The sequence below is a fragment of the Zalophus californianus genome, chromosome 14 (assembly GCF_009762305.2).
Source record: "Zalophus californianus isolate mZalCal1 chromosome 14, mZalCal1.pri.v2, whole genome shotgun sequence".
NCBI classification, from domain to species: Eukaryota; Metazoa; Chordata; class Mammalia; order Carnivora; family Otariidae; genus Zalophus; species Zalophus californianus.
Window position 1 is genome coordinate 7,116,192 of NC_045608.1, and position 26,544 is coordinate 7,142,735.

The following is a 26,544-nucleotide window of genomic DNA, read 5'->3' on the forward strand; positions in this document are numbered from 1 at the left end:
ACCCCACATCAGTCTCCAGGCTCAGCCCTGTGTCTGCTTGAGATTCTCTCCCTCTTCCTCTGCCTCCCTCGCCCTCTGCTCCCACTCTCTCTCTAAATAAAATCTTTAAGGAAAAAAATATATATATCAACGTGTAACAAAAATGCTTCAAAAAATTTCTTTCACCAGTCCAGTTGCTTCTCTCTTGCCTCTGAGGATAAAATTGCGTCAAGGTACCACATAACTTCCCTCGTTGCTACCAAACCTGGTCCACATCCATTGATCATTTATTCAACCAGTTCATCTATCTATCTATGAGAGAGAGAGAGAGCACAAGCAGAGGGAGAGGGAAAAGCAGGCTTCCTGCTGAGCAGGGAGCCCAACCAGGGCTCGATCCCAGGACCCCAGGATCATGACCTGAGCCGAAGGCAGACGCCCAACTGATTGAGGCAGAGACCCCTATTCAAGCAGTTTAAGTCAGAATCCTGAGAAATATTCATGACCCATTTACTCTCATTTCTTGTATCCAACCGTCCAGTTAGCTGTTGCTTCCATTTTATCTTTTTTTTTTTATGATTTTTATTTATTTGACAGAGTAAGACACAGCAAGAGAGGGAACACAAGCAGGGGGAGTGGGAGAGGGAGAAGCAGGCCTCCCAAGGAGCAGGGAGCCTGATGTCGGGCTCAATTCCAGGACCCTGGGACCATGACCTGAGCCAAAGGCAGATGCTCAACGACTGAGCCACCCAGGCACCCCTCAATTTTATCTTTTAAATATTTTCTACTTCTAAACATCAACTCTCCACCACTATTTCCACTACCCTAATCCAAACATGTATTGGTTCCACTACAAAAACTTATCAACCTACTAGACTCGGAATTTTACTTTTGCTGGATTTTCAATCGTATTTCTATCACAATCAAGACCATCTTACTAAAATGGAAATGTGTGAGTCACGAACACACCACCTGTTTGAAATGTTGAAATGACTTCCCAATTTTGGGGATGGAGAGAGGATCCCTAACTTGGTCTGTGAGCACTGGCCTAACGTACCAGCCTCATTGTGCTCCACTCTCTTCTCATTTCACCTGCATATTTCTTCTAAGGAGGAGGCTCTTAAGTCCATCCACGGTACTCTCACCTCCAACTTTGCCCTCCTAACACTTCATGTTTCAGTTCAAACCTCAGTTCCTCAGTTCACTGATTCCCACAGATTCGCTCAAAGTAAATCGTTACACACCCATAACTTGCTGTTTTTATTTCACATATTTTTTTAATATGATGGACACCTATCAACATCCACCTGGACCCAAGAGTGGGAGCAGTTAGGGTTATTTTGTTGTTGTTTCTTTCTTCTGCTAGCCTGTAGGTTCCACCAGAGCAGTAATTTATCTATTTTGCTCTCTCTTGCATCCTCGAACTCTGGAACAGTGCCTGGCACGTTGAACGTGGTAAATAAATGTTATTTTTTTATAAAGATTTTATTTATTTGAGAGAGAGAGAATGAGAGATAGAGAGCATGAGAGGGAAGAGGGTCAGAGAGAGAAGCAGACTCCCTGCTGAGCAGGGAGCCCGATGTGGGACTCGATCCCGGGACTCCAGGATCATGACCTGAGCCGAAGGCAGTCGCTTAACCAACTGAGCCACCCAGGCGCCCCTAAATAAATGTTATTGAACGAATGAGTAATTGAATGAGAGAAACCACCGAAACCAGCAACAGACAAATCTAAAAAGGTCTGATTTAGCTGGTTTTTCATGAAAAAGTGCAACAATCTCAATAAACTGAATTAGCTTGTCCAACATCACAAATGTAATCTGTGACAAAACCAGTGTTCCTTATTCTCTTGCTGCTATTTAGCACGCACACTAGAATCTGTGATAAGACATGCGTCGTGCTCTGATATTTCAGCCTTAGATACATCACAGGGACTATATATATATTTTTTAAAGATTTTATTCATTTATTTGAGAGAGAGAATGAGGGAGAGAGAGAGAGAGAGAGCATGAGAGGGGGTTGGGTCGGAGGGAGAAGCAGACTCCCTGTTGAGCAGGGAGCCCGATGCGGGACTCGATGCGGGACTCGATGCGGGACTCGATCCCGAAACTCCAGGATCATGACCTGAGCCGAAGGCAGTCGCTTAACCAACTGAGCCACCCAGGTGCCCACAATATATTTTGTTTTAACACATTCTGATCTAGTCAGGCTTTCTGCACATTTAAAAAAGACCAATCCCAGTATGCAATGCAAACAATGAGTTAACAGTCGCTTAGAAACCACATGTCCCAGCATGCCATTCTCCGGAGCAATCTCGGAAGTGGCTCTGAGAGACGCCATTGCATTCTGGGAGTTGTAGTCTCTAGGGACTGGCCCGCCCCTTGTGCAGCTTCGGCGGCCTACGTCCGGAGAAAACCCTACCGGGTGGCTTAACACGGCCCAAGCCCCAGCGAGCGGTGCCGCCCTACAACCTTCGCCCCCGGCCCGGCGGCCCCCTCCGCCTCTTCTCGAATTTTACCCGCAGCCCAAGATGGCGGCGGAGGTGGATTTTGGCGACCTAGAGCTGTTCGAGGCGTTTGACCACCCAGAGGAGTCGATCCCGAAGCCTGTTCACACCCGCTTCAAGGATGACGACGGCGACGAGGAGGATGAGAATGGGGTCGGCGACGCGGAACTGCGGGAGCGGCTGCGGCAGTGCGAGGAAACCATCGAGCAGCTCCGCGCCGAGAATATCCTTTCCGCTCGCTTGGGCCCTGTCACCGGCGTGCGGTGGGCGGCATGTCTGGGAGGGCGCGGGCGGAAATTCCAGGAGGGCCAGAATTCCGAGCAGTCTCGCTCTCGCCCCGCAGGCGGGCGGAGAATCGAGGGTTCGGTTTGCGTAAGCTGCCTCGGTGCCGCGGCGCAAACCTCTTCCCTCCGGGGATCCGTGTCCTGGACTAGACTCGCTCCTCGCGCCTCACAAACCGGGGCTGGTTTTTAGGATTATTTCAGACTGCTAGATCGTAGGTTGGTGACCACGTCCTCTCCTCCTCTCTGAAGTCCTTATTCGATTTCATTTTTTTGCAGCCAAGCTTAAGTTGATGCAGTCATGTTATAATTGTCTATGAGGAGATAGCCCGATACTCAGACCTTAGCGTAGATCTGGGTTTTTTTTATAGCGGGGCAGAAGCTCGTGGTTTTAGGATGCGGGAGTTGGGAGTTTAAGGATTTGAAGCATGCGGAGAGAAATGGTTAATTGCCTGATTGAGATTGGGGATTCGTTTTAAAGTTCTTCGACTTTGAATACCTTCCGTAGTGAAGGTGCGTTGCAAAGCCTTAGGAGAAAACGCGCCAAATAAGTTTCCGTTTGGCTTAGTTACATTATTACAGTCTTTCTAGCAAGACTTGTTAGTATGGTTATTTACATTCTTAGAGGTGTTTGGTTTTTTTTTTTAAACTATATGCAGATGATTTCAGTTCAGATAGTTTCCCGTTTAAAATGAAACCCTGAACGCAGCTGGTATATCATCTTTAAAGGTTTTTGAAGTCTGATTTTTTCATGATGCAGTTTTCCTTTACATTTTAATATGTAAAATTTCGAAATACAGAAAAGTTGAAAGGATTGTACGGTGAACATCCATAGTTCTATCCTAGATTCTTCGTCTTTAACCGTTTGTTTTACTCTTATCACTTATCATGCTGCTCTTTTTCTTTTTGTTTTATTACTTTTTTGAGAGAGAGAGATGCATGAGCGGGGGCATGGCAGAAGGAGAGGGAGAGAGCACCTCAAGCAGGCTCCACGATCATCAATCGGGGAGCCCCTTGGGGCTCCATCTCAGGACCCCGAAATCAGGAGTCAGATGCTTAATCGACTGAGCCTCCGGGGCACCCCCATGCTGCTCTTTCTTAAATGAATTGCTGTTTAGGTTTTGATGGAGTACCCTTGTTTGAATAACACTTTGGGTTCAGTCTGTTAGTCTTTTGAACTACATGACCCTGTTTTAGAATATCTATGTTGGAAGAGATGAGAAAACTAGTTTTTAGGTTTGAATGCCTAGCCCTGCAACAAAACAGGAACTCAGTTAAGTGTGTCATCCTCAAGATATTTGCGGGTCTTTTAACGTTTATAACATTCTGACACCGAAATGAATAGTTGAATTTTATGATATTTATGATTTTGTTTAACGAGGTCTTATATTCCTTAACAAGTAATAACATCAAGAACTTAAAAGAAAATTGAACATTCTGACTCGACCAAGGTATGAGATACTGCAATTACAGCATTGTCCTTTACTAATATTTAATATTTAGCTATAATTTCTTTGTAAGAAGAGTAAGACTTTTGTATCGTTTTTAATTGTTCAGCGTTCTCTGAAGAAATCAGTAATGATCCTTTATTTTTAATTTCTGGCGGTAAAATTTGAATTCTAACCACTAAATTTTTAATTAGTTAATTTTGGGGGGTGTTAACTAGATTTATTGCAGTGATCATTTCACAACATATACAAATATTGGATCATTATGTTGTATACCTGAATAACTTTTAAACTGAGTAAAAATATTTGTGAAACATGTCCAGAAAATTTTGAGTTAATGTTCAGAACAGGCAAGTTGCCAACCTAGCTGTTCTTATTCCACAAACATTTCTGGAAAGTTAGAATTAAGATTACAGTATTACTCTAGGTGAAGATTTATTTATACAGTTAAAATATATTTCTAAATAGAAATGATGGGAAATTTCATTTTAGAAAAAGAAATTAGTGTGCTTTTGAAGAGAGTACAATGAGTAGATTTGCATTCAGACATCTGACTTTGAGAAGCAAATGTTCGTATCTTAATACAAATTTATCTAACAGGTTACTAAAATCTAAAATATTTGTCAAACTACAAACTTATGTGAAATGGTACTATCAAGCTTTCAGAATTTGGGGGGCCATGATCCAGTGTCACATGCACTTTTTTGTCCCTGGTACCAGCTGAAGAACTAAAGGTTTAAAATTTCAGAATTTAGATATATTTTGGAAACCTCCCCATGCCCTACCTTCCTTCCTCTATGTGAGCACACTTTGTGGATCTAAACTTGTTTATGGTTAGATATTAAATGTACTGAATATAACTGGGATTCCTCAAAAATCATAATTTTTTTAATATTTAAAGATACTTAGATAAGCACACTTTCTAATAGAGTTGATAATTTAAACAATTACAAAGGGGTTATAATCACTCGAGTTTAAATGATAGCGTCATAGGCTTCACCAGTACATGAGACAGGCATTAGTATCCTAAGAAAGGAATAAATTAAAAATTTCTTTTTAGAATTAGTGCTCTTTGTGTTGTCAGACTGATAAAGCATTCTATAGAAGATTTAGAGGGCGCCTGGGCGGCTCAGTCGTTAAGCATCTGCCTTCGGCTCAGGTCATGGTGCTGGGATCGAGTCCCGCATCGGGCTTCCTGCTTTCTCCCTCTCCCACTCCTCCCTGCTTGTGTTCCCTCTCTCTCGCTTTGTCTCTGTCAAATAAATAAATAAAATCTTAAAAAAATAGAAACAAAAATAAAATTAAATAGATAAAATCTGTAACCCCAGTTCTCTTTTTGGAACTGTCATGATCAGAAGTTTCTTTCCTTTTTGTCCAATAAACATTTTAACTTTATATTATGAAAAATTGCAAACGTATGGGAAGTGAAAAGCACAGTACAATTAATATACATGTTTTCATCCCATATGCACATTTTACCCTAAATATTTCAGCATGTACCTTTTTAAAAACAAGATTTTGTCATGCATAATCACAACAGCACTATCACAATAACTGGCATGATTCTCTTAACACTCCAGCTCAGTCCATATTCAGATTTCCCCAACTGAATGTCTTTATAGCTGATTGCTCAAATAGGACCCTAGTTAAGGACCATATAATTGCGTGTGGTTTTTAAAAACCATGGTTTTTTTGTTGTTTTTAAGATTTATTTATTTATTTTAGAGAGAGAGAGAGAGAACGCACGTGCTTGTACGTGTGCGCACGGGAGCGGAGAGGGGAGGGGCGAAGAAAGTTCTAAGCAGATTCCGCACTGAGTGCCTCAGTGCTGAGCCCTTCCCCCAGCTCGATTCTCAGAACCCTGAGATCAAGACCTGAGCCAAAACCAAGGTTTGGTCGCTTAACCAACTGTGCTACTGAGGCGACCCCCAAAATATCGAGTTATGTTTGTGTTTTTTAAGATTTTATTTATTTATTTGAGAGAGAGAATGAGTGTACTTGAGAGTGAGCAGGGGCAGGGGCACAGGGAGGGGGAGGGAGAGAATCTCAGGCCAACTCTGCGCTCAGCCTGGAGTTGGACCAGCTGATCCCATGACCCTGAAATAATGACCTGAGCCAAAATCAAACCTCGGATGCTTAACCAACTGAGCCACCCAGGTGCCCAAAAACATAATGTATGTTTATTTTATTTATTTATTTATTTTTAAGATTTTATTTATTTGACAGAGAGAGACACAGCGAGAGAGGGAACACAAGCAGGGGGAGTGGGAGAGGGAGAAACAGGCCTCCCACCGAGCAGGGAGCCTGATGTGGGGCTCGATCCCAGGACCCTGGGATCATGACCTGAGCCGAAGGCAGACACTTAACCAACTGAGCCACCCAGGTGCCCCAACATAATGTATTTTTAAAAAAGAGCAGTTTGTACAAATTCAGACAAACTTCTGAACCTCCCCATATTTTTGTTTCTTGATGTGAGCAATTCCAAATATAGACTGATTCATTTCACATGCTGTGCAGGTAAAGGAATAGGAGGCAGGTGGGGAGAGGCAGAAGACTCAGCTGGTCCAGGTTACCACCAGGATATTGTTCAGATTTGGGGGCCACATCCTACTTTTTTTTCTTTTTTGGCAGTATTTGAAAATCATATCCAGGAACAAAATACTTCTTTTTTTGGTTAAGATTTTATTTATTAATTTGACAGAGAGCACACACTAGCAAGGGGAGCAGGAGAGGGAGAAGCAGGCTCCCCACCAAGCAGGGAGCAGGGAGCTCAATGTGGGGCTCAGTCCCAGGACCCTGGCTGGGATCATGACCTGAGCCGAAGGCAGATACTTCACCGACTGAGCCACCCAGGTTACCCAACAATATACTTTTTATATCTCTGCTTTAGTATCTGGGATTTGAAATACTGGAATGTGCACTGCCCTCTAAGAGGCTGTCCATTTAAAGTGTTTCATTTTCCTATATATTTCTAAGCTCAGTTTACTCTGATTCTTTTAGAAATATCTTCTTTTAACCTGCTGGTTTATCCAGACCCTCCCTTCCCCCAGTATGTAAAGAAACTAGCCATTAGTTAAGGAATTTTTTTGATTGAAAACTGAAAGATTATAGTTTTAAATTTTCTGTGAAATATTTGTCAAACTATGTAAGGGATACCTCTATGTAAAACCATTAAAGTAGGTAAAATTTCATGAAAACTTAAGTTTTGTGTTTTTTTTTTTGAGAAAACGAGTTCTTGGTGGTTCTTAATCTTATTTGTAAAATACTCTATGCTCTTTGGTACTTAATTACAAAAGTTGTGTGTTTATATATACATTTATGAATTTTACTTTAAGATCTAAGAATATGTTTTAACTTCTGTTTTAGTGGAATATTGGTGAACAATACTAAGTTAGATGGACCTTTATTACAGATTCTATTTATGAACAATGTTATTTCAAAGTAAGTAATTTCCCCTTTTCTACGTATAATGAGTTAATGTGTTTATGAAACAATGTCCTCTATAAGTATGCTGTTTTCATTTGTATTTATTCCACCTTTATTCTTTTACTTAAAATTTAGGGAATCATGATTAAGAGCAAGGACATTAGCATCTATAAACCTGAATTTGAATCTGGGCCCCTACTTTCTGCATATGTGAATCTGGGCAGGTCACAACCCTGTCTGCATTATCAGTTTCCTCACTAGAAAACAGGATACTGATAGTAACCACTTCTTAGGTAGCTGAATGAGCGCCTGTAATAGCCTCTAATAAGCATAACAGCTACCACCGCAGCAGTAAGTAATGTTAGTCGGTTCTCCCCCCAAATCAGGTAACTGAGTTTACCCTTTTGGCTGTCTTCAAAGCTTACCCACATGATTTTGTGTGTGTGAGTGTGAGAATGAGAACTTTGCAAGCCTTCTGGCATGCTTGGGGCTAGGGTGACTCAGTGCATTCCTGCAGTGCTTGCTAGAATGTCCTGAAATGGTTTGAGGCTTTGCCCTGTCCCTCCCTCGGAGCGTGGTCATAGACATTTCAGACAGTTGCCTTCCCATCTCCTGGCTCACTGAATCTCTTTGTTACCGCAGGTGCTAGGCAAGGTAAAGAAGGTAATGCGAACCATATAGAGAGTGTTAACTCTGTGGCAGGCCCATTACCTCCTTTCTCTCAGCCCAGGTTGAACCTGAGGCTCTGAGGGGTGGGGACGCCAGGTGGTGAGTGTGGCAGTAGCAAGGTGCCGGGCACAGCTGGGCACCAGCACTGCTGTCACCATCAGGTTTGAATCAGTGTCTGCTCTGGCTCATGGCAGTCTAATTTCTGGCACTGTGTATCTGCTATTTTGCCTGCAGAAATCTTAGAACGTCAGAGCTAAAGAGACCTGAAAGATCAAGTCTGGTGAAGAGCAAGTTGGCTGTCCCACTGTAGCCTAATCTGGTCTCCTTCAGCACCTCCTGAGCTGAGTGTTAAGGAATATGTGTCGAATGCGGTTCTTGACCTGGAAAGCTGGAGAAAGTCCTCCGTAGTTGTGCTACTTCATTTTGTGTTTCTATTGTATTTTTGGTTTTATTTTGTTCCAGTGTAACATTTAAATAGGTGTTTCCTTATATGTGCATAGGGAATCTCTGGGAGGAAGATAGGGAAGAATGCCTTGGTTGTCTCTGCGTTGCAGAGATAGGTGGCTAGGACACAGCCAGGAAGTAAGCTTTTCATTACGGAACGCTTTTACTTCTTTTGGATTTTGAACCATGTTTTACATGGATTATGTATTCAAAATTTAAATATGTAAAATTTATAAATAAAATCCATCTATTCTCAGCACAGATGTTTGCCACTGTTACATGCCAAACAGATTTTCCTAATCATTTTGTTAACTCGGTAACAATGTATATTTTTTTCCTAAGAAATAGGTTCCTGAGTATTATAGTCAGTCAGTGATTTGATAAACCTTTGAAAAACAAGATAACAGAATTTACTCCTGACGTCTTCTCATAATGCATAAGATTTCAGTCTATTCAGTGTTTACTCTGGGTTCTGACTGTTGTGTCCTCTCATGCAGGCAATATCATCAAGAAATAGAGGAATTTGTATCAAATTTAGTAAAAAGATTTGAGGAACAGCAGAAAAATGATGTGGAAAAGACTTCCTTTAATCTTTTGCCCCAGGTATTTCAAACTTAAGAGACTTTAAGATTAATAGGTTATGCTTTTCACTGCCAACTATTAGCCTACAGGGAGCCTCTTGTATCAAAATGAAAGTGATTAAGTGGAACCACTATGTCCTACACCTGAAACTAATATAACATTTATGTCAACTACAACTTTAAAAAACAAAACAAAACAAAGAAAAACAACACCAAGATTGTTAAGACTGTTCACCTCCCATGCTTCAGTTGGACGTCCTTCACTGGTCTGACCAGTGCTGCCTCAGGGGGTTCTTTTGCTTTGTGGCTCCTTCTCTTAGGGGAGTCATATTCAGACCTGGCTTCCCTCAAAATTAGTCTTTTTTTCCCCCCATTTCCTCACTTGGACACATGGTTTGGGGCAGAAAATTAATTTGAAGCCAGAAAAAAAAAATCTGTATTTCTGGAGTTTATAAAAGATGAATTCTTTTTCTCTAAAACCAACAGGTTCGCGTGCCATTCTTTTTTTCCCTTCTCCTCGTTGGGAAAAAAATCAATAGCATGCCCAAAGAAATCTAAGAAATTTCGCTATGTGACTATTAGAGCATGAATTTATATTTTAAAAAATCAGAATTATGATTTCGGGGCTTTTTTTTTTAATTCCAAATTAAGGTAAGTAGAGTCCTTCAAATAGGGTTGTTAGCTCTTTATCCTCAGATTGGAGAACAGTGTGTTCTGATTAATTAAATTTTCATCACCTTTAGTTTTCATATATACAGTTTTTAAAGATTCAAGAAACAATACATTTAACAAAAAAACCATACTGATTACCTAATTTTTGATTCAGGGAGCACTTCAGAATTTTATAGCAGCCTGAGGTCTGTGAGAGTTATATTATTCATATTAACCAGTAACGTAGAATCACATATTTTTTAATCTTTCTGGTTATCTTCAAGATAAAGTCTGCTTTGCCAATTTAAGTATTGAGAGTTTAAATATTTATTTAATTCATTAAATTTAATGCATGAATTAGTATTCAGTAACATGAAAGCATAGCATACACTAATGCTTCAGAAGGTGCTGTCTTTTGTATCTTTTATAAAATTTTTAAATTTTCCCACTTGTGAAATTTATTTCGTAAACATTTCTAGCTTCCAAATTTACCTGTTGTGACAACGATGAATTAAAAGCTTAATATACCTTAGTGGTATGTATTAGAAAATAAGGCGTGTATTTAAGTTTGTAATATTTGAAATTTGAAGTTGGTAAAAATTGGTTACTTTTTGTAACGTGTTTTTCTTTGCATTAGCCATCTAGTGTTATGCTAGAAGAGGATCATAAAGTAGAAGAATCCTGTGCCATTAAAAACAACAAGGAAGCTTTTAGTGTAAGTGTGGACATTTTAGTTTTGAATTCTGTGGATGACATGTTTCCTATCCTTTGTCATTTGGGTATCATTAAGGTGGTACAGCCCATATGGCTCAAAGGATCCCCATCCTTTCATGAAATTTGTTATAAACAATAGTGGAGACTTCAGCCTCTAAATGGTATAGTTTGCTTTTTAGTAACTATTGTATACACTGTAGACATACTTTGGAGGACTTTTTTTTTGTCCTGACAAACCTCTTTTGGTTGATGTTCAAGAGCGTGGATGATGATCTAGACTGCGTGCGTGTCGCACTTGCAGACGGGGAGGCTGAGAGGGCACGGCTAAGTAACTAATACAACAGATGGCAGGCGGGAGACCAAAAATGTTGACAAGCTCAAATGGGTGAAAAATAGAAGCGGCGTAACAGGGATGAGCCTACATTTAGGCCTTTCCGCACCTATGCGGAATCTCACTGTGTCAGTGCAGTGGAGTGGTGTGATTTTGCACCTCAAAGAGTTGTGTTTTTGTTTTTTTTTTTTAAGAAGATGATGTAATCCTGGATTCTGTTCAAGGCTGACTAGTTTTCATGTTTAGGGAGTATTGTGCCCCATTGACAGACCACAGTCTTGAAGACGTGGGGCTGCTGGGGTGATGAAGAGCCCCCAACATTGCTGAAGAGATTGACAGGGGGTATCACATCTCTGCAAATGTAACAAAGGCTGTTATTTGCAAAAGGTGTTACTTTAAATCACTCTACGTAGTGCCAAGTGGCAGAACCAGGACCAGTGACTGGATGGACTACAAAGAGGCACATCGCAAGTCAACTTTTAGTGCAAATTTCTATCAGAGATGTGAAAATGAAGTGGTAGGTCTCAAAAAAAAAAAAAAGCAAATTCCATGTCACTGTAAAAAGTCAAAGCCTGAGATGCCGTCAAGGTGCTTCAAAGAAAGAATTTGAACTACGTAACTTTTCATGCCCCATCTAACTCTAGGGTTCTGGGATTGAGAGTGGCACCTGCCTGGAAAGTGGGAGTTTTATGTATTATTTAGTCCTTTAATAAAGAGTAATAAATATTTGCCAAATGCTCCCTTGTGCCAGGGACCCTTTTGGATTCCAAGGGCAAAGTCTCTGCTCTCATTGAATTACATTCTGGTGGGGGATGCAGAGCTCTGAAGAAAGTAAATCAGCCCAAGGAGCTAGAGGGTAGCCATGGGGCATTCAGTTTGTATAGTGAGTAGATGGTGACAGCCTCTGAGCCAGCCCTGGATAAATTGAGGGCGTGAGCTGTAGTGCAGTTTGAATGAAGAGTACTCCAGGCAGTAGACAAAGTGAGTGGAAAGCCCTGGGGCAGAAGCAGATACTTACACTTGCTCACTGTGTATCAAGTACTGTTCTAAGCTCGTTACAGATACTGCCCATGAAGGTACTATTATTCTCATTTTACATCTGCGGAAACAGACGTGGAAAGCTAAGTAACTTGCCGTGGGGTCCCTTGGCTAGTCAGGAACAAAGCCAGGGTTTGAATCCAGGCCTTCTGACCGTGGAACATAAGATCTAGATCTCTGTGTTGCCTTACAAGCCATAGTGAGGGCTTTGGGTTTTACTCTGAGTGAGATGAGATGCCATTGGAGGCTTTTAAGTAGAAATGTGACATGATACGACTTGAATTTTTAAAAGAACTGGCTTCTCTGTGGAAGATAGTCTGTAGCTGGTTTACATGTGGAAGCTGGAAGCCAGCGGGAAAGTTCTTGTATTGATACCAGGTGACGGAAGATGGCAAGTTAGTCTAGAGAGCCAATGGTGGAGGTGAGAAGTGGTTCGAACCTGGGAATACCTTGAAAATAGAACTGATGAAATGTGTTGATGAATTGGATGTGTAGAACATAAAAGCGAGGGAGTAGTCAGAATGACTCAGGTTTTTGGCCTTAGCAGCCGGAAGAGTGTCCTCGCCTTTGCCGTGATGGGAAAAACTGGTGGGAGGAGCGGCTTAGGAGGGGACTGGGAATCCAGTTCAGTTTTAAGTAGGTGAGTTTGAGGTGCCTCTCACAGGTCTAGGAGAGCTGTCGGTTGGCCCTTGAATATCCAAGATTGGAGTTGAGGAGGCAGAACTGGATATTTGGGCGTTGTCAGCATATTCATCCTTCATTCCATGGGTCTGGATAAATCGGCTTGAGAGTGCAAGTAGACAGAACTGGGACCAAGTCTCACAGGAGATGGAGAGATGAGAAGGACTGGTCAGCAGGGTAGAGCATGGTGTCCTAGAAGCCAAAAGGAGCATTTCTCTGAGGAAGGAGGAATCACCTGTGTCGGTTGTTGCTCATTGATTGATACGAAGACAGAGCTGTGCAGTGAATTTGGCTGTGGGGGCGGGGGTCGTTGGGGAGCATAGCACCATGGAAGGACCGGAAGCCTTCCCGGAGATGTTCAGGAGGGAATGGCAGGGCCATCTAAGAAGGAAAAAAAAAAAGTGGTGGACTATTCCAGATTAAAAGAGACTAAAATGATTTAACATGTAAATGCAACACGTGAACCTTAAATCCTGGCTTAGAGGGGGAAAAAAAGGCATTTTGGGGACAGCTGGGAAAACAGTAGAGATTGGATATAGATGATATTAAGGATTTATTAATTTTCTTGGGTGTGACCGTGGTATTGTGGCTTTAGGAGAATGTTCTTATCCTCAGGAGACCCATCCTGAAGTGTTCAGGGGTGAAGGTCATGAAAAGAGGCTGCAGCTGGTTATGTGTGGAAGCTGGAAACCTGTTAGGAAGTTACTGTGTTAATTTCCGGCGAGAGAAAACAGTGGCTTAGACTAAGTTGATGGTGGTGGCTTACTTTCTTCCAGCGGTTCATGAAAAGTACATGTGCATGTGTGCATGTGTGTGTGAGGGTGCGTGTTTGTGGGAGCGTGCGCGTGTGTGTGCGTGCGCGCACGGGCGTGGAAGATAGCAACAGTTGTTGAATCCAGGTGGAGAGGAATTAGCTGGGTGTTCACTGGACCATTTTTTCAACTTCTGTGTATGACATCTCCCCCAGAATCGGAGGGAAAAGAAAAGGGGAAATGGGAGGGAGGGTGGAAATAGTAAATACGGCTTTTCTGAATTGTCTTTGCCGCCAAGGGAAGCAGAGATGGGGAATCAGAGGGAAACATATGAGTCAAAGCTTTTATTTTTAAAGTCTGAGGAGAATGCAGCTGATAGTAATGATCTCCTGAGAGGGGAGCTCCGATCTGGGAGACACAGGGGAGTTTAAAGAAGCAGCTCTTGCTTACACTTCAAAATCTGGCTCCTTTAACTAGGGAGTTGATTATGACTTCTAAGAATTTCCTCCAAAATTAAATTGTTAAAACAGTTAATCATAGTCTTACATAATATAATGTCTTTTTTTTTTCCTGCTTAAATAGCAATATTTTTTGACTTGTTTTCTGCAGGTTGTAGGAAGTGTCCTGTATTTTACTAATTTTTGCCTTGATAAATTGGGGCAACCGCTACTAAATGAAAACCCTCAGCTTACCGAAGGATGGGAAATACCCAAGTATCCTACATAGTGAATGAAGATCTTTTATGCATCTTGCCATTAAGTTCACCTTTAAAAAAATTTACCAAATTTTGCAGACTATGATAACTATTCCTTAATAAAATTCACTAAAGGTACCAGCAAGTCTTCAGCCACATTGTTTCTCTAGAAGGGCAAGAAATACAAGTAAAGGCAAAAAGGTTTGTGTGGGGAGTTGTTTTGTTTTCTTCTTCTTTTTAAGACTTTTTTTAACCAAAACCATAAACGCTTTTAGCTTGAAAAATTAATATTCTTCATTGCTGGCTTACTATAAATAAATTACAGATTAAGCTAGAATTTTAATATATAGACATTTAATATGTTTAAATCAGTCATCTGTTTATTGGAATTCCTTGGTTCACGCCTAATACGCGTGGGTGGGTGGAGAGGTGTCGTTGTTGTCAGTTTGATTGCTGTCTGAGGACCTGCAGCAAAGGAAATATAATCTGTTTGCCTCGGTTCTTCTCTTATTAACTGCTGACAAAACCCAGAGGTGACAGATCAGTCGGGAACATAAGGGTCCTTGGTTAAAAGAGTTGGTTAAAAGTACTGTTTGTTTAAATCGCTGAGTACAGGAGGTGAAAGTGTACTCATGACTGCAGATATTAGTAATCTGTGATCTGCGTACTTTCTTGTCTCTCTGATATACTTTGCTGTCATAAAGAATTGCATTGATTTGCTTTTATATCTTCATTTACATTATGCACATCTTTGTTTTTTGACCAAATAGGCCAAAGCCTCACTGTTTCAATTGTGGTTCTGAAGAACATCAAATGAAAGATTGTCCAATGGTAAATTTTTCTCATATAAAAAAAAAAATCTTTGAACTAGAACTTTCTAATGTTTTTCACACATTTATGGCCTTGTGTGAGATAAAGAAACTTGCTAGTTAACTTTCTTTTGGTCCTTGAATTTGAAACCTTTTCAGATTTGTACTTAAATTTTAAGACCTTAGATTTAAAAAAGAATTACTACAGTGCTTTGTGTCTGAGATGAATGAAACATGAGAGTTACTTTTTAGAGTTTATTCTAAAAACTCGATTTTATGTTAAGATAATACCGAGGTAATAAGAAATTAAAGTGCTTCTTTTCTTTGCTTATTTTTCTAATATGTCCCCTTTCTTTTGTACTTGTTTGCTATATATTAAAACTGGAATAATCTGTTTGCTTGGCCTAAAACAGAGTGCTTATATTTATTCAGTTCCTGAAATAATTTCTAAACTGCTTGTTTCCATTTTTCTCAAATGTGCTGTGATCTAGCCGCGGAATGCTGCTCGAATAAGTGAAAAGAGAAAAGAGTATATGGATGCCTGTGGCGAGGCGAACAGCCAGAATTTTCAGCAGCGATACCATGCAGAAGAGGTGGAAGAAAGATTTGGAAGATTCAAGCCGGGAGTCATTAGGTATCTCTGTGATTTTTTCCATAGAACGTCCTTTCTATGTCACCAGCATATGGAGTGTTCTCTGTGTCTTGAGGGTAATCATCAATATATGGGTGTGCTCCAGCCCCGCTCTGGAGAATATGCATCAGTTCGTTCAGAAACATTCATTGGAATCTCCCGTATGCATTTGTGAAACACCATGTCACCGTGTGTAACAGAAGACACACGATTGTTTTAAAACATTGGGGACCGTTTGTGTTTTCATCCAAACAAGACTACCATATTTCTTTTTCCTCTTTGTTTTTCCTTAGTGAGGAACTTCAGGATGCACTGGGGGTGACGGATAAGAGCCTTCCACCTTTTATATATCGAATGCGCCAGCTCGGATACCCCCCCGGGTGGCTCAAAGAGGCTGAACTGGAGAACTCAGGGCTTGCACTCTATGATGGAAAAGGTATAGTATGTTAAGTTAGAAAAAATAAGTCAGCTTACATGTTACCTTTTTTTTTTCTCCTTAGAGAATTCAAGTAATATCTGGTAGAAATGGTAACAGAAGGGCGCCTGGTTGGCTAGTTGATTAAGCCGTCTGCCTTCGGCTCAAGTCGTGATCTTGGGATGCTGGGATCGAGCCCCTCAGCGGGGAGTCTGCTTCTCCCTCTCATTCTCCCTCTGTGCATGCTCATTCTCTCTCTCAAATAAATAAATAAAATCTTAAAAAAAAAAAAAAGAAAAGAAGTGGTAACAAATCTATTCATCAGTGCAGGAGACCTAGAAATACAGATTACATAAACCCTGTTGTGATCTAGAACCTCCCTCTTAGGTGTCTACTCTAGAAAAATATTCACACATGTGCACAAGGAAAGTATGTATATGTATTTTTGTAGCATTGAATATGACTGTGAAAGGTTAAATACAACATTAAGGCCCTAAAGAAAAATGGCTAAATAAACAATGATAGATCTGGGCTGTGGAATCCCCGCAGTCTTTATTTATTATTATTATTTTTTAAAGATTTTGTTTGTTTATTTGGCAGAGAGAGACACAGCGAAAGAGGGAACACAAGCAGAGGGAGTGGGGGAGGGAGAAGCAGGCTTCCCGCGGAGCAGGGAGCCCGACGTGGGGCTCGATCCCAGGACCCTGGGATGGTGACCTGAGCCAAAAGTAGATGCTTAACGACTGAGCCACCCAGGCACCCCTCCCTGCAGTCTTTAAAGAGTGGAATGAATCTGTATGAGCCGACATGACAAAATCTCTGTGCAATACTCAGTTTCTGCCTAACTTACCAATGACGCCATTCATCTTACAGGCGAGGGAGGGAGGAAGAAAGGAAGGATCCCATAGGGATGAGACCACGCTCTGTGTTTTTTCTGAGGACATTTACGTAAAATGTATTTTTACAAGATGTTAACTGAGAACCATTCAGGTTTTAGGATTCAGACTCAGAGAAGCCTTTCCTGACCATCTTTTTTTTTTTTTTTAAAGATTTTATTTATTTATTTATTTGACAGAGATACAGCGAGAGAGGGAGCACAAGCAGGGGGAGTGGGAGAGGGAGAAGCAGGCTTCCCGCGGAGCAGGGAGCCCGATGCGGGGCTCGATCCCAGGACCCTGGGACCATGACCTGAGCCGAAGGCAGACGCCTAACAACTGAGCCACCCAGGCGCCCCCTTTCCTGACCATCTTATTTACTTGTCTATCTGTTTATTTAAGATTTATGTATTTATTTGCGAGAGAGAGAGCATGCACGTGAGTGGGGCGAGCGGGGAACAGGCAGAGGGAGAGAATGTCCGGGCAGACTCCCACTGAGCAGGGAGCCTGACTCGAGGCTAGATCTCAGGAGCCACGAGATCAGGAGCTGAGCCAAATCCAAGAGTCAGATGCTTAACCCATTGAGCCACCTAGGCGCCCCTGACTACCTTATTTAAATATCTCTCTCCCTAATTGGCCTGCCAGTCTTTATCACTGGGCCCTCTTTGTTTCCTTCATGCCCTATCACAATTTGTATGTATTTACTTCTTGGTTCTGTTTCCCTTATTTTCCCAGCTAGATGGTTAAGATTTGTAATTGCTAAAACCATACCTATTTTATTCACCAGTACATCCCCTAGCGTGTAGCACGGTACCTGCAATGTGGCAGATGGTAAGAATACTTTTTAAAAAAACTTACAAAAAGTCTTAACCAATCCGGCAAGCTCAGCAGTGGTTCCCCCTGAGAAAGAAAGAGGATTGGACTAGAGACTGTAGTTTCTCTCTGATGCTCTAAATCTTTTAAAAATGAAAATATTTCTGTATATTACTTAGGGAATTAAATATATATATATTTTTAAAGATTTTTTTATTGTTTTTGTGAGAGAGAGAGAGAGAGAGAGAGAACACCAGCGGGTTTAGCGGGAGAGGGAGAAGCAGACACCCCTCTAAGCAGGGAGCCCGATGCGGGACTCGATCCCAGGACCCCGGGATTATGACCTGAGCCGAAGGCACACACTTTACCGACTGAGCCACCCAGGCGCCCCAGTAATTAAAACTATTTTTAAGAACTCACCAAGCAGGGACGCCTCAGAATGGTTATATCCTCATTCTTTCATTACTTCTTAGCTTATTAGCTGGAATACTTACCTAAAGAGAAACTTCTTGCAAACTGTTGATTACCTTATGTATGTAAACCTCGTAGGACTGGCAAAATAAATGCATGATTTATTCAGTAGTTTTCAAAATAATAAAGTGGTTCCCAAATATCCTTCTGTCATCTGTAAAGTGGCTTTAATAGTACGTACCTCTTAAGGTTGTTAATGAAGATGAACGGAGTTGATACTTACGAACCGTTTAAAACAGTGTCTGGTACATAATAAGAATTATTTGTTTATTAAATAAAATAAAGGCATTGGAATAGAGTATCAGGCAAGTCATCAGATCAATGCAGACTAGACTTTTAAGCGACCCGCAGACAAACCCAGGTTTCCAAGATTTTAAACAGTTATTTTTATTGAAGTATCCTGTCTACATTGTTTAAAAGTTCTGATGATTCAGAAAAATTATAATCGAAGCCATTCTCAGAATGATTCTGTTGCCATGGATATAAGCACTTGCCCAGCCCAATATTGGTCTGGAGAGGGATTGACCTTGGTATCCAGCAGTACTAATGCTCTGATGATGGTCTGCGGCAGATGGTGCTGATGGGGAAGCGGAAGCTGGGGAAGCCCAACAGAATAAAAGCGTCACCTACGATCTCTCGAAACTGGTAAACTATCCAGGTTTTAATATATCTACTCCCAGAGGAATTCCAGATGTAAGTATATTGTTTTTTTTACTCTTCTGGGATGGGACATTATTATAACAATTGTTCAAAACATTAGGCTGTGTAGTAGTTACTGTTATGTAAAGAAGTAAATATGTTACTTGTGTGTTTAACTTTGTAACTTCCTTTATGTTGACTAGAATCTTTTTTTTTTACTTTTTTTTTTTTAATGGTTTTTTTTATTTGAGAGAGAGTGTGAGTGAGAGCGCAAGTAGGGTGGAAGGGCAAAGGGAGGGGGAAAGCAGGCTCCCGGCTGAGCAGGGAGCCCAGTGTGGGGCTCGATCCCAGGACCCTGGGATCATGACCTGAGCCGAAGGCCGATGCTTAACCAACTGAGCCACCCAGGCGCCCCTGTGTTGATTAGAATCTTAAGTGAAATCTTGTGTTCATTTAAAAAAAAAAGTTTTTTTCTGATTTTATGCCTTATGAAAAGGAGCTAAAAAGAATGGTTAGATTCTGTAAATCTAAAACTATTCTAAAATTAAAAGATTATGTTTTTAAAACATGGGTTGGTGCTGAGGTAGTATTGTTGGTTCTATGGAATTACTTTGAAAGTAAAGCCTTTAATAAATCTAAGTTACAGCGACTCCTTTTTCTATTCTATAATTCCTGTCCCCCCATTTTTTCTCTTCAAAGTAAAATTTCTCATTCTGTATGAGAATGGTTTTCTACATTTAATCTCTTCCAACTTTATTTTATGTTTCAAGACTCGACAATGGCCTGTGGTGGTAGTGGTGGTGGTGGTGATATTTCAATAAAAAATGCCTTCTTAGGTGTTCTTAGGAACTGGGCAGCAGAGAAGAAGGCAAAGGTTGAACTTAGGGTCTAGCGAATAGATGTGAAGACAAGTGTGTAATTAGTTCAGGGCTAAACTGCATGGCGCAAGCCATCCGTGCCTCCGGAAATGGTCCCAGTACCAGCCTACAGAGTCCACTGGGGGCGCTCAGGAGAAATGCACATTGTTGAGTCCCACCCTCAGATTGAACTGACTTGGCCCTGGAATCTGTAGGTTTGACCGGAGCCCAAAGTGATTTTTCTTGAGAACGCCTGTTGCATGTGATCTTGAGAAGAGAGAGAAGTGATGTTGAACCATAAAGATGAGTGCTGGGTTTGGAAAGGGAAAGAACAGAAGGTGGAAGTTCAGCGTGAGCAAGTGTGTTAGGAGCGAAGGCGCTGTGGGCAGTGCAGGGCCTGAGGGGAAGGAGGCTTGCCAGGAGTCCACGGCCACTGCCTACAACTTTTTGGGAGTAGGTGGGACCTTTTTGGGGCAAGTGATTTTGTCAAGTAGGCTTTTAGTATTCAGTGGGGATCATTTTGCAGGGAGAGTTGGTTGGGTTTTTTTCCCTTAAGTGCACCATCATTTTCATTAACATCCCCCAAAAGGAAAAGTCAAGGATGAAGCAGAAATGTCATTTGAGACTTCCACTTTACAAAATCTCAGAAGTCTGATGTTTTCCAAATCCAGGCTTGTTTTTTCCTTCTCTTTTCTTCATTAGGAGTGGAGGATGTTTGGGTCCATACCAATGCAGGCATGTCAGCAGAAGGACGTGTTTGCCAATTACCTTACTTCTAACTTCCAAGCGGTAAATAGCTTTTTAGGGTGTGGTTGATAAGAATGTATTGCCTTTATTTGTGGGATTTTGTAACTTATTAGCATCTTAGTGCTCTTTTGTTTTGTATATAAAGCACTCTATTTTCTGATGAGTCACAAGGAAAAGGGTAGCTACGTTCACCATTTACCTACACTTAGCTCCAGACTGGTTTTCTGCCTGTTATTGGAGGGAAGGCCTGGAATCTAATTCTTTGCCCCATTAACTTGCGCTTGGCTTGGCTTCTCCATTAGACAAGTGTGAGGTCTGGCGGCAAGAGATCTTCGTCCCAGTCCAGCCCTAGCAGCCCAAAGAAGCAGAAGAAGGAAAGCGGCTTAGCAACCTCGCCTGCAGACATGGAGCTTGACTCGGGTAGGTTTCGTCCTGTGGTCTTGATTTCACTGTGAAGGCAGGGCGAATGTGCGTGCTCCTGAGTTCCATGGGGGTGGGGGTGGGGTGCCTTAGGAGCACTAAAAAAAATGCTTTGATTTTGTCCTTGGAGATGAGAGCATCACCTCTAGTACTGATACAGGGTCAGGTAGGAGACAGCTTGGAGTGAGGGCCAGCTTACTGCATTCCTGAGTCAGGCGATCCTACCCACCTAGCCCCAGTGGTCCTGGATCTGGATCTGGACTGGCCCTCGAATAGGGGCAGCGCTCTGGGACAGGGGGTGGAAAGTGGTCTCCTTTAACAGCTCCATCCCAAGAGGAAGAAGGACAGAGCCAAACTTCCCCACTTATTCTTCCCATTCTTCTTACCCCAACTCGGTAAGTCGCCCCTCCTTCCAGGGAAGAGAGGCCATGAGGAAATTTGTCCTTCTGGAAACCCACAGGGGAACAAAGGCCTTGCCCTCCGATAGTCCTCTGGCTTTTTATTCTCTTAATCCTCTGGGCTTAACTATGGAAGCTGTGGCCAACCAGGACTGTGACAGGCCTCAGCAGGTCAGTAGTGGATCAGGACAGGCACGCACCCACCTTGCTGAGTCCCTAACCCCCTGATACCAACCACGGGTCCTTTGGGCTTCCCCTTGGTACTGCTGGTGAGTAGCTAGATTTTGCCCCCAGAAAGCTCTCAAATGAATCAGAACTTCAGGTGAATTTGATAAATCACAAAGCTACTCTGAATCCAAGACTGAAGTCACTCCTTGCGCTACCTCCTATACCAAAGTATGCCCAGCTGTTTTAGCCCTTTTTGCACATCAGAGGTTCTAAAGTGAGATTAAATGGCAACATGAAGATGAAGTGGATTTAGATACCCTGATGATAAGATGCTAGCAATACAAATTGCCCCAATGTGATTGTGAATCCCTTTCTTATTTGTAAATTACCAGGGAGAATTCAAAGGTCACAGATTAAATTCCCTTAAAATCCAAGGTAATTTAAAGTCCAAAATCAAAGCCCCCTCCCCCCCCATTTTCCCAAAATTTTTGCTCTCCTTAGTCTGAGCCACTGGAGTTCTTGCTGCCAGAATCACGTTCACAGCCCGGGCTTTTAGTAGCAGCAGCCTGATTTCAATATCCAGTCTCACTTTTCACAAGGTCGGCAAGTTCATGGCAGAATTATGACAGTCTTTGCCACATGTATGAACTTTTGAAAAAACAAGCAATTCTCCAAAAGAATTACTTATTATTACTTATTACTTGTTGACTGATCACTTAAGTTGTTCAGAACCTAGGTGGGAAGGCAAGTTGCTATTAGCAACTCTCAAAGACCCTGACATCTGGTGGGTTGAGAGGAAACACCGAAGGGACTGACTGGGGATGGAGAGATGCATGGAGACACATGGTGGTCAAGACACGTGGCTTTAGGCCTTGAGCTTTAGTGTGTGGTCAGCATTCTGATCCTGGTATTTTGTAGAGGTTCATACTGGCTCATCTTTGAAGCCTGTGGTTTGGGCAAGGAAGCTCCTGCCATGTGGTCCTTTGTCCTCAAGAGGTGAGTGCATCTTATAGCGGCTTCAGTTACAAGCGTGGCTCTTCTAAAGAGGCAGAGGCTTACCAAAAAAACCAGCTGCCGTTGCCCATGTTTGGGACCAGAGGGCCTTTAGCAAGTAGCCTGTGACCTTGAACTACCCTAGCAAGTGTGTGCAAGCAGGCAGAAGCGCCAGCAGCGGCCCTGCACCAGGCTCGCCCTGAGGAAGGGATTCAGTTCGAGACCCTGAGGCGAGCGTGGCCTGGCGAGGTGAGGCGGGGCTGGCAAAGGTAAGGCTCACTGTGGGCACCAGCACAAGTAATAATATATGAGATGATCAGGGCCAGATTTTAGAGCTGCTTATGCAGGAGCCACGATGGCCTGCTCACTGAACCAGGCTGACTTACTAACACCCAGGTATGTGGTCCTAAAGCAAGGCAGGCCTTCCCATCCCCAGTGCCGGCACAGCCCCCACCCAGCTGCTTCCTGCCCTGCACCGACCGCAGTCCGGAAGGAGGAGCAGAGTCTGTGACCTCTGGGGACGGCTCACTCCCGAGAAGAAACATGAGTTGGTGTAATTATTTTCCTGTGGAAAACTTTTGTCACAACCCCATGGTTTAGCGATTTGGTTTGGAACTGTGAACCAGAGCTGCCTTTGTGTCTTTTCCCAGTGTACGATGATGTTCTCCTGTCAAGAATACATACTACAGTAGTCTGTGCAAATGAAGCTCCCGTTACACCTGGAATGGTTTGTTCTTAAACGCATAACAGGCCCTGGTTGTTAAAGAAATAACTTACTGGCGGGTTTTCTGCCTTCCTGGCCGCCTGTCCCCTCCTCCTACATGGTGTTCATTGTAGTCAGGAGCACCAGTGGTACCCTTGGGATTCCCAGACTGAGAGAGGCCGTTCATCTGCACTTGCATCCACCCTTCATCTTGGCGCCATTTCTAGCCAGGTGCCCAGATCCCAGCAGCACCTCAGTAATGGCATCTTCGTTCAGGCTTCTCTCTCCTGACGGCTCTCCCTGCCCCTCTCAACTGGCGTTCATCCTTCCTTTCAGCTCTTAGCTGTTCTTTACTCTTCTGAGTTGACTTCTTAAAATCTACGTGACAGTATGTTACCTCACAGATCTTACTGCCCAAATGAGAAAGTTCAGGCTGGTTTTGCATAGCTGTCAAGATTGTGTGAATTCTGTTGAATTTGCCAAATTTTTAAAACCTGTGCTGTTTTGGAGCCTCTACTAGACCCTGAGGACAGGAAGATTCATGAGACACAATTGCTGCCTTTAGTTTCCAGTCTGTGTGGCCGAGGGGGTGCAGAGGTATCAGTGTCCTTTTAATATAAATGTGGTGGCCCGTGGTGAGACATACAGAGCCACAGAGCTGGTTACAGGCTGTAATGGTGTCACACGGGAAAAGCCGAGCCGCTGTGCTGGATGAGGTCATAGACCCGACCAAGACCAACTTTGAACTGCATCTTGAGGGATAAATTCAAGGATTTACCATGGAGATGAACAGGGCTAGGCCATTTGAATCCGTGGGAAATGCCAGTGCAGAAGCATGAGCCACTCTGGCGCACAACAGAAGAGTGACACCGGGGTCTTACGCCTGCCAGTGAGAAATGACATGGTGGAAGCAGGCAGGTTCTTGGTCATAGAGGGTCTTGTAAGGCACAGAGGAGATCAGCCTTTGTCCTGTGGGTGATGGGAGCACTGAAGGGTTTCTATTTCTAATGAATTGGGAACGTTAATGGGACCAGGTGGTGAGGGTTGTGGTACCTGAGCCTCCAGAGTGTTCCCCTCCCCAGCCAGCTTCTTTGGCCATTGAATGTCTGGATACACCTGAGTTCAAATTACAAATGTTGGTAAAACCAAATGCTGTGACAACTTCAAGTATCCTCACTGTTTTCTTTCAGATGCGGAGGTCCCACACGGCTCTCTAAGCAGCGAAGCTTTTCAGTTTCAGCCCCCATTGCCCCCCGGCACCCCTCCCCCGCTGCCACGGGGAACTCCTCCACCCATCTTCACCCCTCCGCTCCCCAAGGGCACCCCACCACTGACTCCCAGCGACTCCCCCCAGGCCAGAACAGCGTCCGCGGCTATGGATGAGGACTCGCTGACTCTGGAAGAACTTGAGGAACAGCAGAGGCGGATATGGGCGGCCCTCGAGCAGGCCGAGAGCGTGAACAGTGATTCTGATATTCCTGTTGACACACCTCTCACTGGGAACTCGGTCGCCTCTTCGCCTTGTCCAAATGAGCTAGACCTCCCTGTTCCAGAGGGGAGAACCTCTGAAAAGCAGATGATGCCTGATGAGCCTGAGGTACCAGACACTTGTACAAAGAGATCAGAAGTTGAACATTCTCTGAGCCCAGATTCTGAGCCTACATTGCTTTGTCAGAAGGAAAGGGAAGAGTCTGCTCGGGTAGACTCTAAAGATGCTCCTCTTGATAATGGCAGTGTTGTGTCGAACTGTGACATTAGTAATGGAGGCAGTCAGAAGCTCCTTCATGTGGACACCAGTCCTTCAACGGCCACTAAAATTCATAGTCCTGTACCTGACATGAGCAAGTTTGCAACTGGAATAACGCCATTTGAATTTGAGAATATGGCAGAATCTACTGGAATGTACCTCAGGATAAGAAACTTGCTAAAGAACTCGCCCCGAAACCAGCAGAAAAACAAAAAGGCCTCTGAATAGCTGCTTGACTTAGCACGAAGAACTATTTAATATCTATAACTTTGTGTTCTGTTAATTCGTACCAAGTGGAGATAAAATTGTTTTCCGATTTGTCCCTCCCGTGTTTAAAAATCTATCCAAAGCTTAATTGTGGCCTAAAGTCAGGCCTGTTTTAAAGAACAGAAAGACTGGGCTTGCTGGTTTACTATATTTTATTCTTACTGATAAGAACTTGGCGGGGGCAATGTAAGAGCTGGCTTAGAGATAGTTTGCTAAGGTTTCTACTACTTTTGGATTGTGTCTGTCAGGAGTGATGGTTTTTATCTGTCTTTTGTACATTGTTTTCCCTTTCTACATTTTGCTAATTATCCTGTATATAAGTTTAATATATCATTTTTTAAAAGAAAAAAATTCTAACCATTTTAAATTCATATTTCAACTCTGACAACCAAATGAGAAAAATCAGGGATGAGCAGCTTTACCCCATTTGGGGTATTTTTGTAAGTGATTTACACGCATCAATTTTAATAACACTTTTACTTTTTTGTAACTTCATTCCTCATATAAGTTTGCTATACAGGTATGTTCATCTTTGTGTACAAAGGTTTAATAAATTAGCTTTCATATACATAATCTAAGACTTTGAATACAAAAAAATGATTCACAGTTAAATTAGCGTATACAACCTTGTAAGTTTGGACGTAAATTATGTGGTTGCGGAAATTAGTGGTAGCAAAGAAAATCTAGTAAAATGCAAGTTTGAGTATTTTTAGTGTTCTTTCAGCCTTAACTATAGAGACAGCAGAATCTTTTAAAGTAATTATTTGGGAGAAAAATAGTGGGCAGCTAACCTTTGTACAAAAATAACTTTCTAGATTTGAACCCTAAGATAATTAATACTTAGAAATAAAAGGTAGGGCGCCTGGGTGGCTCAGCTGGTTAAGCGTCTGCCTTCGGCTCAAGTCATGATCCCAGGGTCCTGGGATCGAGCCGCGCATCGGGCTCCCTGCTCCTTGGGAGACCGCTTCTCTCTCTCTCTCTCTCTCTCTCTCTCTCTCTCTCTCCCCCTCCCCCTCCCCCTCCCTCTATCTCTCATGAATAAATAAATAAAATCTTTAAAAAAGAAAGAGAAGGTAGACAAACAAATTGCTTTTATTTTTTTATTTTTTTTAAAGATTTTATTTATTAGAGAGAGAGCACATGAGAGGAGGGAGGGTCAGAGGGAGAAGCAGACTCCCTGCTGAGCAGGGAGCCCGATGCGGGACTTGATCCAGGGACTCCAGGATCATGACCTGAGCCGAAGGCAGTCGTTTAACAACTGAGCCACCCAGGCGCCCAACAAATTGCTTTTAATTGTCAGATATATAAGATAGTGCTGGACTATGTGTTTTGTCTTTAAGTGGAATGCCATTACATTGTTACAATCCCCTCCCTGAAAATAAACAACTTGAACTTAGTCT

General features: G+C 42.5%; 1 protein-coding gene and 1 non-coding gene across 9 annotated transcripts; both read left to right on the forward strand.

The window, feature by feature from the left end:
• The first annotated feature begins 2,145 nt into the window (after window positions 1-2,145).
• Window positions 2,146-26,089, forward strand: ZCCHC8 (zinc finger CCHC-type containing 8). 8 transcript variants are annotated; one of them, XM_027576276.1, is made up of 14 exons: window positions 2,149-2,704; window positions 4,171-4,213; window positions 7,577-7,651; window positions 9,247-9,352; window positions 10,619-10,696; window positions 14,107-14,210; window positions 14,327-14,392; window positions 14,962-15,022; window positions 15,492-15,634; window positions 15,925-16,067; window positions 18,777-18,898; window positions 20,404-20,490; window positions 20,751-20,868; window positions 24,321-26,088. In XM_027576276.1, the coding sequence occupies exons 1-14, from the start codon at window positions 2,506-2,508 to the stop codon at window positions 25,103-25,105; spliced, it is 2,130 nt and encodes a 709-aa protein (XP_027432077.1). In that variant the 5' UTR covers window positions 2,149-2,505; the 3' UTR covers window positions 25,106-26,088. The 8 variants fall into 8 exon arrangements, with proteins under 8 accessions (XP_027432079.1, XP_027432078.1, XP_027432077.1 ...); XM_027576279.1 differs by having other exon boundaries at window positions 2,151-2,704; window positions 4,176-4,213; XM_027576283.1 differs by lacking the exon at window positions 2,149-2,704 and adding an exon at window positions 2,859-2,981 and having other exon boundaries at window positions 4,164-4,213.
• Window positions 8,101-8,235, forward strand: LOC113913414. The gene has a single exon (XR_003517198.2). It is a non-coding gene; the product is annotated as a small nucleolar RNA SNORA9 (small nucleolar RNA).
• Window positions 26,090-26,544: the final 455 nt, after the last annotated feature.